Source organism: Podarcis tiliguerta (genome assembly GCF_965153285.1).
Source record: "Podarcis tiliguerta genome assembly, chromosome: 7".
Classification (NCBI taxonomy): Eukaryota; Metazoa; Chordata; class Lepidosauria; order Squamata; family Lacertidae; genus Podarcis; species Podarcis tiliguerta.
In genome coordinates this window covers 42540567-42558564 of record NC_139540.1, presented here as the reverse complement: position 1 = coordinate 42558564, position 17998 = coordinate 42540567, and the positions used below count along the sequence as shown (strand labels likewise).

Below are 17998 nucleotides of genomic sequence, written 5' to 3'. Positions count from 1 at the left end.
CAAACAAAACACATTTCACCAGCTATGTATTGTGGTCAATACGGTAACAGTATCTACACCCCTGATCTGTGCAGTCCCAGGAAGGAAGGAAGGATCTTGGCGGGCTCAGAAGGATACCTTCTGCTATGGTATAATGCCTTGTTTACTGCTTGGGAGGCATGCACTTGAATACAAAAGATATTTCAAAGTTAGCAGGTTTCATAAAAAGGTAAAGGGACCCCTGACCATTAGGTCCAGTCGAGACCGACTCTGGGGTTGCGGTGCTCATCTCACTTTATTGGCCGAGGGAGCCGGTGTACAGCTTCCAGGTCATGTGGCCAGCACAACTAAGCTGCTTCTGGCGAACCAGAGCAGCGCACGGAAACGCTGTTTACCTTCCCGCTGGAAGCACTTTGACGTGCTTTCGAACTGCTAGGTTGGAAGGAGCAGGGACCGAGCAACGGGAGCTCACCCCGTCACGGGGATTTGAACCGCCGACCTTCTGATCGGCAAGTCCTAGGCTCTGTGGTTTAACCCACAGCGCCATCTGCGTCCCTTAGCAGGTTTCATAGATGCCTCCAAAACTCAAGGAGTCATGAACATCCTGCAATTAGCAATGCAAGTGCAAATAGAACGTCTTGCAACTGTGGAAAAAGCCCCTATGGTGCAGGTGATAGTATTCAAGGACTAACCTGCAATAACTGGAAAAAAAGCTCATGCCAGTGGGAGGAGGCAGTGTGCAGCACTGGTAGAAGGAAGCTTGTTGGCAAGAGGGCTACTAGCATTAAGGTTTTCTATACCAGCATTTGCCCAAGCTCAGGATGTCTGCAGATTGTTTAAGGGTGAAATCATGAGCTACTTCATGATTGTTCCAGAGAGCTACAGTTTCCCTTGAATCGGTTAAATCCATCTGTTTTTAAGAGTACACTTTTTTAAGTCTTACACCTGTGGCTGTTAATGTTATTTTGGCTCAATCTATCAACATACAAGGTCCGAAATATCTTTTATAAGATGATGGAGCAGCTCAAAGGAATAGGGTAAGTACCATAAAGTATATTTGTTTCCTACAGGGAGCAAGGCTGAGCAACGTCTTCCCGCAGCTTAGCCTGGAACAATTTCCACAAGAGGGAGACTCTTCTCCTGGCAAGTGGCACTGGAGCCACAATGAATGATTCACGCCCCCCCCCCCCCCACTTGATTACGGAGGGCCAAGGCAAAGCCAACATTCCCTGCCAGAATCACTTTCCTGCTTCTGCTGTAAATCTGTAGTTCCAGTGTAATAAATTTGATTGATGGATCAGCGTAGAGAATTGTTTATTTTGTGGGTTTATTTAACTGCTTGAATAAATACTGTAATGCTTTCAGGGGGTTTAAAATAAAAGAATGGTCTCTTCCAATTTAAATTTGGGTATAAATATATAAACAATCCTGTTCAACCACAAAGCTCAAATGTAAATAACTTTAGCATTCTTAACGGACTACAGTTTCCCAGTTAAAAAAGTAGATTAAGGAATGTTATTTTTTAAGCTTAACAATTCTGTTAGTTACCGATTAACCTAAGATGTTTGGATAAAATTTTAAACCAATGTAACTTCAAAGACTTATTAGCCAATTTCTTACCTTCACTGAATCCTCTGGCTCAAGAGCTAGTTTCACAGCCACCTGCCACTTTTCCTGGGTTTCCTTGTCATTAGCGTATAAGAGGAATTCAGTAAGTCCTGGAGAAATCTGAAAGCTTCTAGCTGCATAAACCACGCCATCTTCACTCACTCTAAACTCTGATGGTGCACTGCTTTCAAAACTGACTTTTCTGCTTTCTTCACAGCTTCTAAACCTCACTGCAAAAACACAAAACACAATATCAAGGGTCAAACTGGTGTAAAAAACACACATCCCAGTTTAAAAGTGGTGTAAAAAAACACATCCCAGTTTAACCTGGATTATTTGCTGCAATTTGTCCAACATTATCCCGCATTTAAATTCTGTTACCAAGGACAAAATAAAAACTTCCCACCTTTTAGTATTATAAAACAAGTACCCCGCTGTTAATTTACCATCATAAATAAGTGAGTAAGAAAGGAACTAAAAAACGAACTTCAATTTCCCATTAATGCATTATCTATGAGCCACAATCTCCTAGAAAGGTGTCAAATGCAAGACTTGTTGAATTAATGAGAACTTTTGGTTGGACTTTGTTGGCAAAGTCCCAAATTGTAGTTGCCAATCCCAACCCCAACATTTCCAGCTTCCTCCCTCCTTTTCTGTTCCAAAGCATGGAAAGGGCTAGAAAAAAGAGACATTGCACATACTTTTGAAAACCAATAAATCTTTAATAAAAAAACGTTTTGTTTTTTTAAAAAGGAAAGGGCAGCAGGTTTTTAAAAACTGGTTTTGCCCCAGCAAAACAATTCCCATATTCCCTTTCAATTCAAAGCTGGAAAGTTGTGTCTTTTAGATATACTGATGCCAGAATAAATGCTGAACAATTCTCTCTAATAATGAAATCAAACAAGAATGAGTGAGTGCTTACTCCTACACAACTTCAGGATGGACATCTATCTAAAACATCAGGCATCTCCACAAACATACTGCAGATTACATGAGTGGCTTTGTAAGCAACCACTGAAAAACTCATACAACAAATTTAAGCAAAAGTACAGAAAAAAATATTGGCAACTACAGAGCTTACGGCCTTAAAAACATCCATCTCAAAGAGAAATCTAATTCACTGTCAAGTGCCCATCATTTTGCTGTGTGTTTAGGAAGGGGGATATTCTAACTGGATGGTTCTAATGTCAAGACGGGGTCTTCTAAGAAATGGGTTTGCGGTTGGGTTTTTTGTTTTATTTTTTTAGTCCATATATCAATATAGCTGAATAACTAAAAAATGAAGCCTTCCTCATTGATATTCTTCCTTCAGGCAACTGAATGCTATGAAATTCAATGAAAATGGTTCTCTTTTGACAGTCCCTTGCTGAAAATGTATAAAATTGTCAGTGCCCTGGCAGAATAATTCTCTTCTGCAAAGAGTACACATTAACAAATTATACTGATATATATAACTAGCTATAATTAAATTATATATTGTGTTGTGGACAGTTTTTGCTTCCCTGTATGCCTTGAAAATATGATTCAAATCAGTAACCTTAATATGTTTCAGCATTCAGCAAGAAAGAATAATTATCATTTTTCAATTAGCATTAGTGGTCAGATAAGAAACATTTTCCTCTGTAGAAATAGACTTTATTAATGCTGATGTTTTCCTGAACTAAATTGAAAGGGGTGTGCATGTTAGTCACAGCACTATAACATATAGCAACTATCTTAAAATAAATGGTTTTGCATATATTCCTCCAAAATATTTCTTTACTTGGTGTGTTGCGATCACTGAAGCACAAAAATCACCAAGGTGATGTTACTGATTGTTATATACAGTACCCAAATAAATTACCAGCTACAAACTGATTCAAGATACTATTTTAAACATTGTTTTTAAATGCTTTGCCATAACGTCCCTGACAAGGGCTCCTCTCTAAATAAAATACCTCAAAGAACTGTGATTCATTCAGCAGCTCAAGCTTTGATATGATTACTTATTAATCACCATAATAGCATTCGTTCAGTGGGTTTCATCTACAGTACATTATATTAGTAATAATTACAACAGCCCTGTAAAGCAATCCAAGAGGAGGGATGTCATGGGCTGTAAAGAATTGTAGCCTGAACTTGTGGTTTAGGCGAAATTTGGCTCTGCCATAACTCTATTAGGCAGTCAATGATTTAAGAATACAGTGGTACCTCGGGTTAAGAACTTAATTCGTTCTGGAGGTCTGTTCTTAACCTGAAACTGTTCTTAACCTGAAGCACCACTTTAGCTAATGGGGCCTCCTGCTGCCACTGCGCCACCACTGCACGATTTCTGTTCTCATCCTGAAGCAAAGTTCTTAACCTGAGGTAATACTTCTGGGTTAGCGGTCTGTAACCTGAAGCATATGTAACCCGAGGTACCACTGTAATAGGAATAGCCAAGATGAATGGCAAAGAATGAAAAATAACAAAAAATAAAAAATCTTATTATTCAGAATCACAACATTCTAATTGGGGACCTGTAATAAAATGATGCAGTGCTGTTTGAAGGATTGCACTAGATACACCCCCCCCCCCCGTTATGCTATAGTGTACAAGTATAAAAGACCCTGCCCTAAACCTGAGCACTACTGGGTTGAGGGATGGAAGTATAGCATGGGGTACAGAGGTTTTCTTTTTCTTTTTAACTTCAGAATGCACATCCTCCTCACCTGAACCCTTACCTGTAGCATACAATACACTGACAGGGCCTCAGAAAGGTCTCCTTCCTTCCTTCCAACTCAAAGGTGGAGAACCTGTGGCACTCCATCTACTGCTGAACTACATCTCTCATTATTGCTGGCCATACATGGTCTATGGTGGCTAGGGCTGATGGGACTCAATGTCCAACACCTGAAGATTCGCAGGTTAGCCACTTCTATTTAAAGTGATACTTTTATCCTGCATAGCTCAATAGTCTTCAGCCACAGACTAAATTTACTAATTCACACAATATGTCTGGGTTTTTTTGTTTTTTGTTTCTTTAGCCTCACTCTAACCTCCAATATAACAGTGGGCTAAGTGTCAGGGCTATTCCCTCCTATAACCAAAAAATGGAGACAATGGGTTGCAGTGCCATTCACAATGTGTTAAACTAAAACCAGAAAACATCCACCCTATTTTTTCACATGAAATAAGACCAGAGTTAGAAGAAAAAAGTGACAACTCTTGTTTGTGGATGGGGCACACTGATGTCCCATCACAAGCTATTGTTTTATGTGAGAACTCTCACTTCTTCCCTGGGAGAAAATAGCATTCACTATGAACTCTGAAGCTGCCTCTCCAGACAATAAGTAAGTTCCCTAGGAATTTTCTCATCTTTGGGTCCTCAAAATACCATAGGTTCCAGAAGTTCACAAAGTCACCCCCCCCCCTTTTAATTTACAAGTAGATATACTTCTGCATACCTAGGGAATCCCCCAAATATGAAATCAGCATATTATTTTTGGGTGACCCTGTTTCACTTCTACAATGAATTCTTTTCATTGTGGAATAATGATGTTTTAAAAGAAGATAGATGAAAAGCCAGCAATTTTTCTTAAGAGGCTTCAGGGAGGATTGCAGGAAAGTCAGAGTGGCCTCATTTTTCACTGGCCTTGCACGTATGCTCAGAAATATATTTAAGTTCAATGGCACTTACAGAGTGAGAATACCTGGGACTGCAGCCTAGGTGTGCTCACTTAATGGGGAACATCTATTATGTAGGCATAAGCATCCACAAAATAGGATAGTTCTTTTGAAAATCGGAATGGAGAGGTCTACGTTTCTTAATTCCATCTCTCTGGGGTGTGTATGTATTTTCTACTTCTGCGCTTGCCCTGGTCACTCCAACTTTCCTTTTTTGTGTGATCACAGTTGGGGATCAAGAGCTGGGTGTACAAATGAAGCCCATCTGAGTGACAGCAGATGTATTCTGTTCAGCTCAAATGGATGATCCTAGTCACCACAGACAATTCTAAAAATCAAATTTCCTTAAGTTAACCGTTCACAAAGTCAACCCACCATCCCCATAAATCTAAATGGTAGAATTTTATATTCCGGTGGAACTTTTCCACAAAATCTTTCTGTACTCTACCTTGGCTCAACAGTAGTCAGCATCACTAGTACCCAACTAAATGAAAAAAGGCCTCTCCCAAAGGTAGGTAAAGGTAAAGGGACCCCTGACTATTCGGTCCAGTCGTGACCAACTCTGGGCTTGCGGCGCTCATCTCGCTTTATTGGCTGAGGGAGCCGGTGTACAGCTTCCGGGTCATGTGGCCAGCATGATTAAGCCGCTTCTGGCGAACCAGAGCAGCGCACGGAAACACCGTTTACGTCCCCGCTGGAGCGGTACCTATTTATCTACTTGCACTTTGACGTGCTTTCGAACTGCTAGGTGGGCAGGAGCAGGGACTAAGCAATGGGAGCTCAGCCCATCGCGGGATTCGAACCATGACCTTCTGATCGGCAAGTCCTCGGCTCTGTGGTTTAAATCACAGTGCCACCCACGTCACTAGTACCCAACTAAATGAAAAAAGGCCTCGCCCAAAAGGAAGGCCTTATATCAGCCTACAAAATACAAGGAAGGAATTGAACCTTTTAAGGCAACGGCGTCCGTCAAATGAACTCCCTGGAGGAAGGATTTGGCTCAAACATAATAAGTAACATAATAAGTTTCACTATGAGCATCACTAAATGTAGCTGTCAGCTTAGATAGAAGATGGCATGTACCTAAAAGCCTGTGTTAATTGCTTCTCAGCAAATATTCAACAGAAATCAGTCCATGCTGTTTGAGTCATACAATATAAAAACAAAACTTAGTGGGTTGGATCTGCCCCATCTGATCTCTCACACTTATAACTCAAAGGGCATGTGTTCAAATTATCTAATGACACTGACACAAAGTTACCCAACAGTGAAAAAAAATCAAATTTATTCAACAACACAAAGTAACTACGTTCCTAAGTCTTATGGCGTTATACAGGGTTCTCTTGTGAAACCGTATGTACTGAGGTGTACAATACAAAACCCAAAGTACTAAGCATGCAATCTCGTTTAGATTACACCAGAGAACTAAACCATTTACACTCATATCTAATGATATGAATAATTCATAGCACTTGTAAAATTTGTCTCTAATCTCATGTACCTTACTAGTATAATCTTCAATTAACCAGCTTCATTTATCAGGCAATTAAAGTGTATGTTCAGCAATAATAATCACGCTGCATCTCAAGTGCATATATTACTTTTTTTTGTACAAGCCAAGCAATTTCTTTTCTTTGACCAACAACCCCAATAGCACAACAAGAATACTTGTCTAATTTTGGAAGACTTCTGTTTAAGGGGAAGGTGGTGATGGGGAAACCTTTATGTGAGTTTCTCTGTACTGCAGTCAACAACAAACTAGGGCAACATCAAATAGGGTGTTCTGTTTGCCAGGTGATCTACTGATAGACATGTATGGGTTTGTGCTACTGAAAATACCAAAGTACCATTGTCACTGAAATCTATTACAGACTATAAAATTAGGTAGAGAACACTGGAAACATGATGGACACAAGACTGAGAATAATTCAGCAAAGTGCTATCCTAAATAAATCTCTCACCATGGAAACAGCAAGGCTAGTGCAATCCTAAATGTCAAAGATTTGGTGGTAATCTTTTATAATGAGATTATACTGCAGGGGAGATTTGTCCAGGCTGTCAAATGCAGGATACTACGGTAACAGCAGTGGCTCAAGCATTGTTGCAGCTATGTATATTGGTGGTACTGTGATACCATAAGCAGTGGAGATCCAGATAGAAGGGAGACACACAAATTTTAATGTAAGATTTCTGAACTAATACACTGCAAAGAAGTAATAGATGATAAAGGGAAATGATCTGCAGTCAATGACTCCATGGTGATGATCAGGCAGCAGATGAGAGACGTTGAAGCAGAAGGATTTGGCAATGGTCTGGATGCAACAGGAGAAGGAAAAGAAGGTGTTTAAGGACCAAATATTATATTAAAAAGAGAGTTTGACACTGTGTGCTTCTTTTTAAACCATAAACAGAAGCTGAGGAGGGGCATATCAAGATCAGAGAGTTTTAACCCTTTCTTCTAGATTGACACCCCCTCCCAAATTGACACAGAAGGAAAGCAGTCACTGTCACAAGTTACAGCTGCCCTCCCATCCAAACAGGAATGTCAGGGAAGGGAGAATTATAGCTAGGATGGGGCTGTGAAAACAAAAGGTTTTCCTTTTCCCATGTGCTATGTTTCTGATTAGTCCTCCTGCCAGTTATGATTTTTTTTTTCAAACCAACCAACCAAAGAACCAACCAACCAACCAAACAGATACAGTATAAAACTATATGTTTAATGTAAAGCAGTTTGGTAGTAGGGACGAAGGACAATTTTGGTTCAGATTGCATTTTTATAAGGACTGGTCTAATTCACTTCGCAAAACAATATGCAAACTGAGACAAAGGTAGCTTTTGAAATTTGCACTCCTCCAAATTCTGTGATGCCATTTTCCAACTAAAAAGTTGTGTACAAAATGGCAAATGTCCATAAAAATGCAATATTGCAAGACATTTTAAAAAATCAAAATGCATTATATTCATTGGATTCTCTATGGTTTAAAGTGTTTTTCCTGCATTGAAGGGGGTTGGACCAGATGATCCTTTGAGTAAAGATTCCAACTTTACAATTCTATGATTCTATGAAATGAATGGTATGGATGTGAGTATATATAACAACTAATGCACTGGTTATTTTGGCCTCCTAGCACTAATAATTCTTTGATGCAACTATTTCAAATGTGGTTCTGAGAATTTAGCCAATAAATAAATATTTTTCTGAGTATACAGATTAAGTAATTCTTCACCCCCGGTAGATGGGATTATATATATAAAAAAATCTCCATTGGGCAAATCAAAAGTTGAAAGACATGAACTACTATTTAGTTTAGAATTACTGCATATTTTGATACGCTCGGGAAACCTTTGCCCCAATTTTTCAAATTTGGCATAATTTCTTATGGCAAAATGTCAATGCTAAGTTAGCTCAATTTCACAAATCATGTTACTACAGTTTTGTGACATTTTCCTAAAGAGATTGCACTGTAACAAATGTTTAAAGATTGACACTGTAATGCAATACACAGGTTAAGTTTATTTTTAAACTGAAATAAAATCAGTACATGGGAATAAATGCACTCTTTCAATCAGCTAGGGCAGGGGTTGATAACTCAGCACCTGTGGATGTCATGGTGCCAGTGAGGAATTCTAGGGGTGGCCCTGGGCAGGTGCCCCAGACTTTGAGACTTTTTTTTTCAAAAAGTAAAGTCTGTAGCCATCCTAGAAAGAACGTTATGGGGCAAAATGTGCAGGTACCTTCTAAGTGATTTATATGACATGAGAGTGGTGTGGTTACTTTCTATATTTTGCTGGTAACTGAGGAATGCTACCTGTTTTTATTAGACAGGAACAGTGTGAGAGGGAGGGGGAGGTAGAGGGAGAGAGATCTTGATAATTAGAACTAGCAGGGCATATAAGCATAGAGTTTTTGTGGGTGGTTGTCTCGCTAATTTTGTGTGATGCGACGCTCCTCATGGCAACCATTTTGTGTTATACCACTACCCACGGCAGCCATTATATGTTACGCCACTCCTGCTCCAAGGAAGCAAGTTTCAAAATCTGCCCGTTAGTCCAAAAAGGCTTGATATCCCTGAGCTGCAGTATCTAGGTATTTGTACAGGGGAGAAAAAGTTAAAATCTGTAGTTTTATTTTTCAAAAGTGCATTTTCAAGAATTTCTTTTCTTTTTGTGACGATAAGAAATGTGGAATTTTGATGTTATACCATGACTTGCTGCCACTTTTTAAAATGACATTTTAGATTCTATGTGTCTCCCTCCCCACATGAGCTAATTAAGATAAATGGACTATTTTAAAAAGCTACCTGAAAGGGGGAAAAATACTATCCGAAGAATGTTCAGTCCTCATATCCACAATGAAATTCATTTACACATCTTTACTCAAGCTACCCACCTAGTTCCACTTCCCATAATCCTCTTTGCTCATTGAACAAAGTCATCATAGGCATGCCGGAAAGAAAACAGGGATAAAGTTCTTTCTGTTTGATAGAAATGCCTATGCAGCTTTTCGGGGAGGAGAAAAAGGAATAGTGGCCGTCAGCAAAACACAGATTTGGTATCTCAAACATAACCCAAATTACATCTGATTCACTGATCCTTTTCAATTCTTGCCCCTACCACATACTGACACAAAATCTTCCTGAGCACTGACATTTCTTTTGTCTTCATTTTAGCGGAAAAATGTAACAGAAAGGAGCAAGCATCTTAGGGGAAACAATAATGCTTGTATTTAGATGACTGCTTTTGTTTTCTAATGCAGACAAAGTATAGAGATTCAAGTCTCTCTTGTGCTCAGATTATTTAACAAACACATGGCAAGTATAAGTCTGTATATACTCATGTGGAACTTTTTCTAAGCTTGCGAAATTGAAAGAAGAGGGGAATAATAAATGCAATTTCAGTACAAAGAAGCAGCAATACAAACAAATACACGTATCCAAACATATGATTCTGGACAATAAAAGAAGCTTTAAATATGAATGCCACATAGTTATGAATTTTAGTAAACTAAGAGTACCACTTAGAGGATGATCTTGCACGTGGAGGTTTTTTTTGCCAATTCCTCTCTGCACCTGATGCCTCCAGCACCACCTCTTACACTGTGCTGGGACTTGGGCGGGGATCCCTCTGGAGAAGTGAGAGGTGGTGCTAGGGGTTGCAGGAGGAGAAGGGGGTGCGAATCAGCAAGGATTGCCTTGTCTCTTTCACCAGTTTTGCTGGATTCAAAGTCTTTGGTGGGCAAAAGGAGCCTTTCAGTCATGGAAGGCAATGCCTGGATTCTATAACAAAATTAAGAGTGTCAGAAGTCTGACATCTATAATTAAAAAGTTTGGAACATTCCGAATAGAAGAGGAAGCAAAAATAAAAGTTCCACAGAAAAGTTTAAGGCCAGAACATGTGGAGTTTGTTTTCTCCTTCATCTTCCAAATATTAGGGACATCAGCCAGACAAACTGACAAATTGATTCTGGAATTAATAAAACTTTAACAAATGACAAATAAAAAATATCATTAGAGTGAGTGCCAGATGGCTTTTTTTGGGACAGAGTTCCACAGTTGGAATACTATGACCTAAAAGGCTCTCACAAACTGTGCTTTGGATATAGCAAGGACCCAAAGGAGAACCACTTCAGCTGATTTGATGGGAGGAGACAATCCTCCTTAAGATATACCATACCCTAGCCTATATACCTAGTCCATCATCTTCACAAGCTCTCAAAATATGGAGATGAGGAGAATAATAATAATAGTAATAGCAATGTAATTGTACTTTTACTTCACTTGACCAGGACACTATACTTCTGTTGATGCAGCCTAAAATAGCACTCGCATCCATGACAAGGAACGGTTAGTGAGCACTCTTTGGTTGTTTAGTCAGCTGAACCACTGTTATAGGAATTCTAAGGTTTCAAATATAGAATAAATGTTGATAATTTCACAAGGTAAACACACTTACATAAGTATATAAACCACATGTCTAAAACAGTATAGGATAGCGATCCAAAAGCCATCTTGGCTCTCCTAAAGACTCTTAATATTTCCTGTCTGCTTAATCCCCCTTGCCTGAGAACACGTAGGCAGACAGCAGTCAGGGGAAGTTCCTGAAGGGATTCCTCTCCTATATCTATGAGCCTCCTTTGTAATAATTGTCATTGTTTGCCCAGATGCTCTGCATTGAGGGATGTCTGATGGGCATCCTGATTGCCTTATCAAATGCTAATGTTTTGTGTAAATTGTGTCTGGAACTATGTAAACTTGCTAAATCCTCAGGAATATCACACCTTTGGCCTGCCTGAGCCACAGTAACCCCACCTTACATGTGATGTAATTTCTTACTGTTTGTAGAGGGGATGTCCTTCTCTGCGCCAACATGCAAACCCTTAAAAGAGATGTTTCTTCTCTTGCCTCCTTGCTAGGAGGGAAGGGAACACTGATGCAGCAGAAAAATAAAGATTTGCCTTGCTTTCACTGCATCCTGTCTCCATCAATTCATCTCTGACTGATCATGGACTTAGGAGACTCAGTCCCTTGGGGAGGTCGGCAGCAAAAGCCAACCACCCCTATTTTTCACCACCTATCAGTTACCTCATCCTGTCCACATTTTACCAGCTTCTCCAGAAGAATATAATGGAGCACTTTGTAAAAAGCCTTACTGAAATCAGGATATACTATGTCCACAGCATTCCCCTGATCCATCAAGCTTGTAACTCTATCAATCAAATAAGGAGATTAGTCTGGCATGGCTTGTTGTTGAGAAACTGGGTATTAGTAATCCTTTTCTAAGTGCTCATAGACCGACTGTTTAATTAGCTAGGACCTTTCCTGGTATTGATGCCAAGCTTATCAGTTGGTAGTTGCCTGCGTCTTCTCCCCCATCTTTTGAAGATAGGGACAACATTTGCACACCTCCAGTCTGCAGAGACCTCACCTGTTCTCCAAGGATTCTCAATAGACTGAGGCTCTGAGGTTACATCCACAAGCTCCTTAAGTGCAGTTCATTGTGCCCTTACCATCTCATTTCCTGTTTTGGGTATGGAGGTTGGAAGAGCCTCATGAATGATGTGGGATGGGGTAAGGAACGCTGCTTGGGGAATCAAACTGGTGACGGCAAGACTGACTGAGCTGTGCAAAGGCACCAGTGGGATAAAAGGCACCTTCGCAGGGTCAATTCTGCAGTCTCAGCCATAAACCAGCACCAGAGGTGGATTTAGGAAACTGGATGTAAAGCCCTGGGGGCACTGCAGGGGGTGCCACAACTATGATGTAGACTGGAAGATGAGAGGCGCCAAATTTTGATGTCACCAAGGGCACAGCTGAAATTTGCACTGGCCTCAATCTACTTCCGTTTATAACCACCCATATCCAAGTCAGCCAGGAGAGAGTGGGGATGGGCTCAGTTAGAAAGCTATTTTTGCATGCTCCCCTACATCTTATTAAAGAGAGAGAGAGAGACCTCAGTTTAGGCATGTTCTATACCCTCCTACAGATAATCTTTTCAGCCGAAAGAAGATTAAAAATCCAACAGCTATAAAGCAGAACACGTGTCAAATCAAATGTACAAAATTTATTCTATTTTTATTAGCAAGGCTTTTAATTTCATACGTGAATAGGTAAACTATGGCAACTGGAGCGTTCTGAGAGAACACCATGAATAGCATAGATATATTTACAGCACTATACCAGAAGAGATATAAATAAAAAATAATAAAGTCTGAGGAATATTTTATCAGTTCATTGACTTGTATTATAAAAAGTGGCTGAAGTGTCAGCCTCATCGTATCTGGACAACCTTTAAGAAATTTTCATTATTTTTCAGATATCTGCCCTTGCAATCAAATATTGTCTAGTAAATTCATGCATGTGAATGCAGCAGACGTCACACTGAGAAACCCTTTCAAAAGTTCAGGCTTGGATATGTTAATATTTGGCACTTGAAAACAAGGGCAAAAGGACAACAAGTGCATGCAGCTCTTGAGTCTGTAGCTAGTTTTAGCAGTATTTTGAACTGGTGACAGCTACAGTGGAACCTCATGTTACATACTATCCTCCTTGCGAACGCTTCGGGTTATGAGCTCCACTAACCCAGAAGTAGATGCTCCCGGTTGCAAACTTCGCCCTGGGATACGAGCGGAAGTCGCGCGTCAGCAGCACAGGGCACCATTAGCAAAAGTGCTACCTCATGTTAAGAACAGTTTCGGCTTAAGAACGGACCTCCGGAATGAATTAAGTTCGTAACCGGAGGTACCACTGTACTTGCAATATTCCTGTGACAACAGAATAAAATAAATAACAGATTGCCATTGGAATGCACAATTTGCAGATCATAAATAATAATAATAAACAGGGGACTTGTGTGCAAAAAGATAGTCACTGCACTAATTTTTAAATATTATTCTCTACAGCTGTTTGAATAAATTTCATAGATTATTTGTTCTGATTATTTGTTCTGCAAAAATATTTTGACTGCAAGCCTTATTCCACTAAACAAAGACTGTAGATTACTAATGACCGCTCCCCCCTTAAAACGGGGGGCGCCCTTTGCGTGGATGCGCGCAGCCCTAGATCTGGAGCGGCCCCATCAGCATAGGCTTGGCTTTGCCTTCCCTCAGGTGGGATACCTGGAGGTCCCCGCCTACCTCAGTCAGTTGTCCAATCCCACCTGGGGGAAGCGTTGCCAAGGAGACCAGGCCAGGTAGGGGGAGGGATTACCTGCCCACACAATAGAGGGAGGATCTTACCTGGGAATCCTCACTTGGCTCCAGAGCTTCTCCCACCCTACCCACCCTCAGTTAATGTCTTCCTTTGCAGGTTAACTTTTCTTCATAGGTTTTGCAGGTTAACTTTTCTTCACAGGTATGCGGGCGCTGCTACGATAAGGTCGCTGTTAAAGGGCCGGAAAGGAATTTCCCTGCATTGGCAGGTTTCGCCTTTCCCGTAGCAAAACGTCACAACTCACAACTTTGGCGGTATCAGGCCTTGGGCGGAATCCTTTAGTCCATCTTCCTCTTTGCGGCGGCGATACCAGGGTTCCCCATTAAAGGGGTTTCTGAAGGGAGGCTTTGACCGTACGCCGAAAGGTCGTCATTGCTCTACCCTGCGGCGGCGGCGTAACGGGGGAGGCTATCTCTGCTTGAACATATGTTCTCCAGAGCTGGCCCATCCCCCCCCCCCACTGGATAACCCTGAAGCTCCCTAGGTCCCCGGCTGGGGACTGGGGAGGGAGAATGCCCAATGCCTGAGCCAAGGTCTACCCACATTTGAAATTTAATAAAGTTGTGGCCAATTTAATCCCATAGCACGTTGTCTTGAGTCGTTATTCCATATGACGGGGGGACCGCTCGGGATCTGGGGACTCCGCCTGTCCACGCAATGAAACCAACTATTCTGGTGAACCCTTCTGCACATTCAGAAACTGGCAGCAATCAACTTAAACTATAAACATTGTCTTTACTTTTTTTTAAAAAAGCATTATACCTACTAGTGGTGATCCTCAGTCCAATAGGAAAACAAAAATGGAAGGCACATACTAAATGCAATGCTTCCTACAAGACAGGGTAAGAAACATAAATGGGAGATTACAATTGCCAGTTCCAGTGATGGTGAACCTTTTGGAGTCCGGGTGCCCAAACTGCAACCCAAAACCCACTTGTTTATCGCAAAGTGCAAACACGACAATTTAACCTGTATATCTCATTTTTTGTGTGTTTCACATTTTCTTTATGACTGCTGATGTAATAAATAATCCTTCATAAAAGTTACTGCATTACATTCTTCATTAAATTATCTTTCCATTGATACATCATTTTATGGTATAACTCATTGCTTTTTCTTCTAAAAAAAATGTTTAGGGATACAGTGGTACCTCAGGTTACATACACTTCAGGTTACATACGCTTCAGGTTACATACGCTTCAGGTTACATCCGCTTCAGGTTACAGACTCCGCTAACCCAAAAATAGCACCTCAGGTTAAGTACTTTGCTTCAGGATGAGAACAGAAATTGTGCTCTGGCAGCGGGAGCCCCATTAGCTAAAGTGGTGCTTCAGGTTAAGAACAGTTTCAGGTTAAGAACAGACCTCCAGAATGAATTAAGTTCTTAACCCGAGGTACCACTGTACTCTCATTTTGACTCAAGAAAATCACCACCTGGGAAAACTAAATGCAGTTCAAATTGGGGAAAATAAATACAGTGAATTTCTTCTCCCGTTAAATTCACAAAATGTTTAGGGGTATGTGTCCCCCTGTGTCCCCACAGAAAAAAAGCACTGGTATTATTCCAAAACAAAGTGGTTTTATGATCCATCAAACCTTGGAAATTCATTTTTTTCCAGAAGGTTCCACAATTTTGGCCACTAGTGTACATTGGAGGGCTGTACTAAGAGTCACCCTCTCCCAATTTTTAATATGAGATAATAAAGATTGTCTGCATGTGCACATACAAATAGATATAAATAAATAAATAAGTAAACCCAGCCAGATGGTCGGGGTATAAATTATTATTATGCCGTTTCTTTGGCATCCGTTTGATCGCAGCCTCCATGGAACGAATTTCTCTGTTGGCTTCCGCGGGAAAGCTCAGCGAGCATGTAAACCCAGCAGCCCCTTCTTAGGTTGCCATCTTTATAAGCTTACTGACCAGGGAGTTAAGCCCTGCTGAAATCAAGGCAGCTTACTCCTGAGTAGGAAAAACAGACTGGTGGGAGGCCCTGGCACATCAAAAGCCAATGCCTGCTCAGCCCCTCGCTCGTTTGCCAGGCCCTGGTGCCGCAGGCTTTGGACGGCGTGAGCCCTCCTCTTCCCCCAGCCCCGGCATGGAAGGTACGGCCCTGCTGGGGCGATGGCGCGTGTGCCCACAGAGAGGTCCCTGAGTGCCCTCTCTGGCACGCGTCCCATAGGTTCACCACCACTGGCCTATTCTACTCAACTTGCTTGATGTTGGGTAGAAAAGTCACATTTTCTAGCTAGTGGGAGGGAGTAGCACCAAGGTGAACAGAGAAGTCCTTCAATTTACCCGCAGCACAATCACTGAACACTCTGATAACCCTGAACTAGACACAACGTCCCCCTCTTTAATTAGAGGCCTTTGAATGTTAACTTGACAGAGCTTTGTACGTGTCACATTAGGATAGTATGCTTTTGAAAGAAACAACAATCTCTCTGACATATCAGTCAATCCTTCTCTTCAAACCAGGCCCGAACTGAAAGAAATATTTTGCTTGCACAAAACTGGTGAAATGTTTGCTGTTTACTTCTTTGAACAGATGATCCCTCCTACGCACCCCATCCCTGCTGCAATGGCATATCACACATTGCTTTTTAATCTTTCCTCAATTCCAAAATCAGATTTATTTCAATTATTTTTAGCTTGCCTTTGGATAAAAGTTCTTTCAAGACAGCTTACAGGAAATATCAAATTACTTTACGATGTGTGTCCGCACACTCACATGCAATAAGCAATATCAACATATAAATGTGATCAGGATCCTAAGGACAGCTGTTGGAAGACAACTGTGGTAGCCAAGAGAAAATCCAGCTGGACCAGGCCCTGAGATGGTGTACGCCTTCATCTCTCGGAAAAGGTCTAATTCATGTTGTTTGGGGGGGGGGGGGGATAAAACAAAGGTTGAAATTCTATACAGTGGAACCTCAGGTTGTGGACGTAATCCGTGACGGAGGTACGTCCACAACCCGCAGTGTTCGCATCCTGAAGTGCCATGTCTGTGCAGGTGCTGGCGCGATTTGGTGCTTCTGCACATGTGCGAGAAGCAAAACCTGGAAGCAACCAATTCCAGTACTTCCGTGTTTCCTGGGGTCTGCAACCCAAAAACACGTAACCTGAAGCGTCCGTAATATGAGGTATGACTGCACAGTACATGCTTACCTGGAAACGTCCCATTAAACTCAGTGGGAATTACTTCAGTGTAAACATGTACTGTGTAGCTTCTGTGGACTCATGGAAATACTTCCACCATTCTTTCTATCGTGGGGCAAAACTAATGTCCACTCAGAAATTTAGGGATTGGCAGCCTGGAAGAGGCCATTCTCTGCAGCAACCACACAGTTGTGAAATTCCTTTTCCACAAGAAGTGGATCTGGCGCTATCATTGCATAGCTTTCATTATATGCTTAAGACACACCTCCTTTGAATATCTGAAATTATTATTCTTAGGAATCATCCAACTGTTTTGATATAAATGATGTCAACTGATTTTAATATTGTGTTTTTATATTGTTGTAATCTGTCCTAGGACATTATGGTATAGGGTGAGCAAGGAATCCTAATCATCATCATTCAATTTGAAAGAAGCAAGCTTTTTCAGTTGAGATTATATTTCCATAAGAAAGACTGAAAGAATCTACATTGGAAAAATAATGTTTAGAAGCATGGTCTTTTGAGTTTGTTCTATTTCTGCTAGACATATTTTAGGTGTCTTGTCAGAATATAAAAAGAGGAAAACCTAAATTAAAACAAAAAGATGTTCTGCCAATCAAAGTATTGGATAGAACTACCTTCTTGTTGAAATACACATGAGTACAAAAGCTACACAGCACAAATACATATGATAATGCAAAAGGGAAGGAAGATGTCTGGAGTTGAAGTACAAATAAATGAAAAAAGATGCAAATGTTATAGCATTCAGCTAAGGAGCCTCTCATGTTACAATGTCAGCACAAATTTAGACATATTTTAAAACACAGTGCCAAAACAGTGCTGTGCAAATTTATGCAATGTGTTCCAGGTAGCACCCTACTTAGGAAACAGGCTTCTG

At 40.8% G+C, this 17998-nt stretch overlaps 1 protein-coding gene across 4 annotated transcripts in view; it reads right to left on the bottom strand.

Annotated features, from left to right (window-relative positions):
- Positions 1 to 17998, bottom strand: part of CDH2 (cadherin 2) — a 120923-nt gene that overhangs the window by 31460 nt on the left and 71465 nt on the right. For all 4 annotated transcript variants that reach the window (XR_014514058.1, XM_083451607.1, XM_083451608.1 and 1 more), the window contains exon 3: positions 1600 to 1817. Coding sequence is in view for 1 of the 4 variants with exons in the window: in XM_083451607.1 (XP_083307733.1) it covers positions 1600 to 1817 (218 nt within the window). In the remaining 3 variants the exon portion in view is untranslated. The remainder of the gene's footprint in view (positions 1 to 1599; positions 1818 to 17998) is intronic.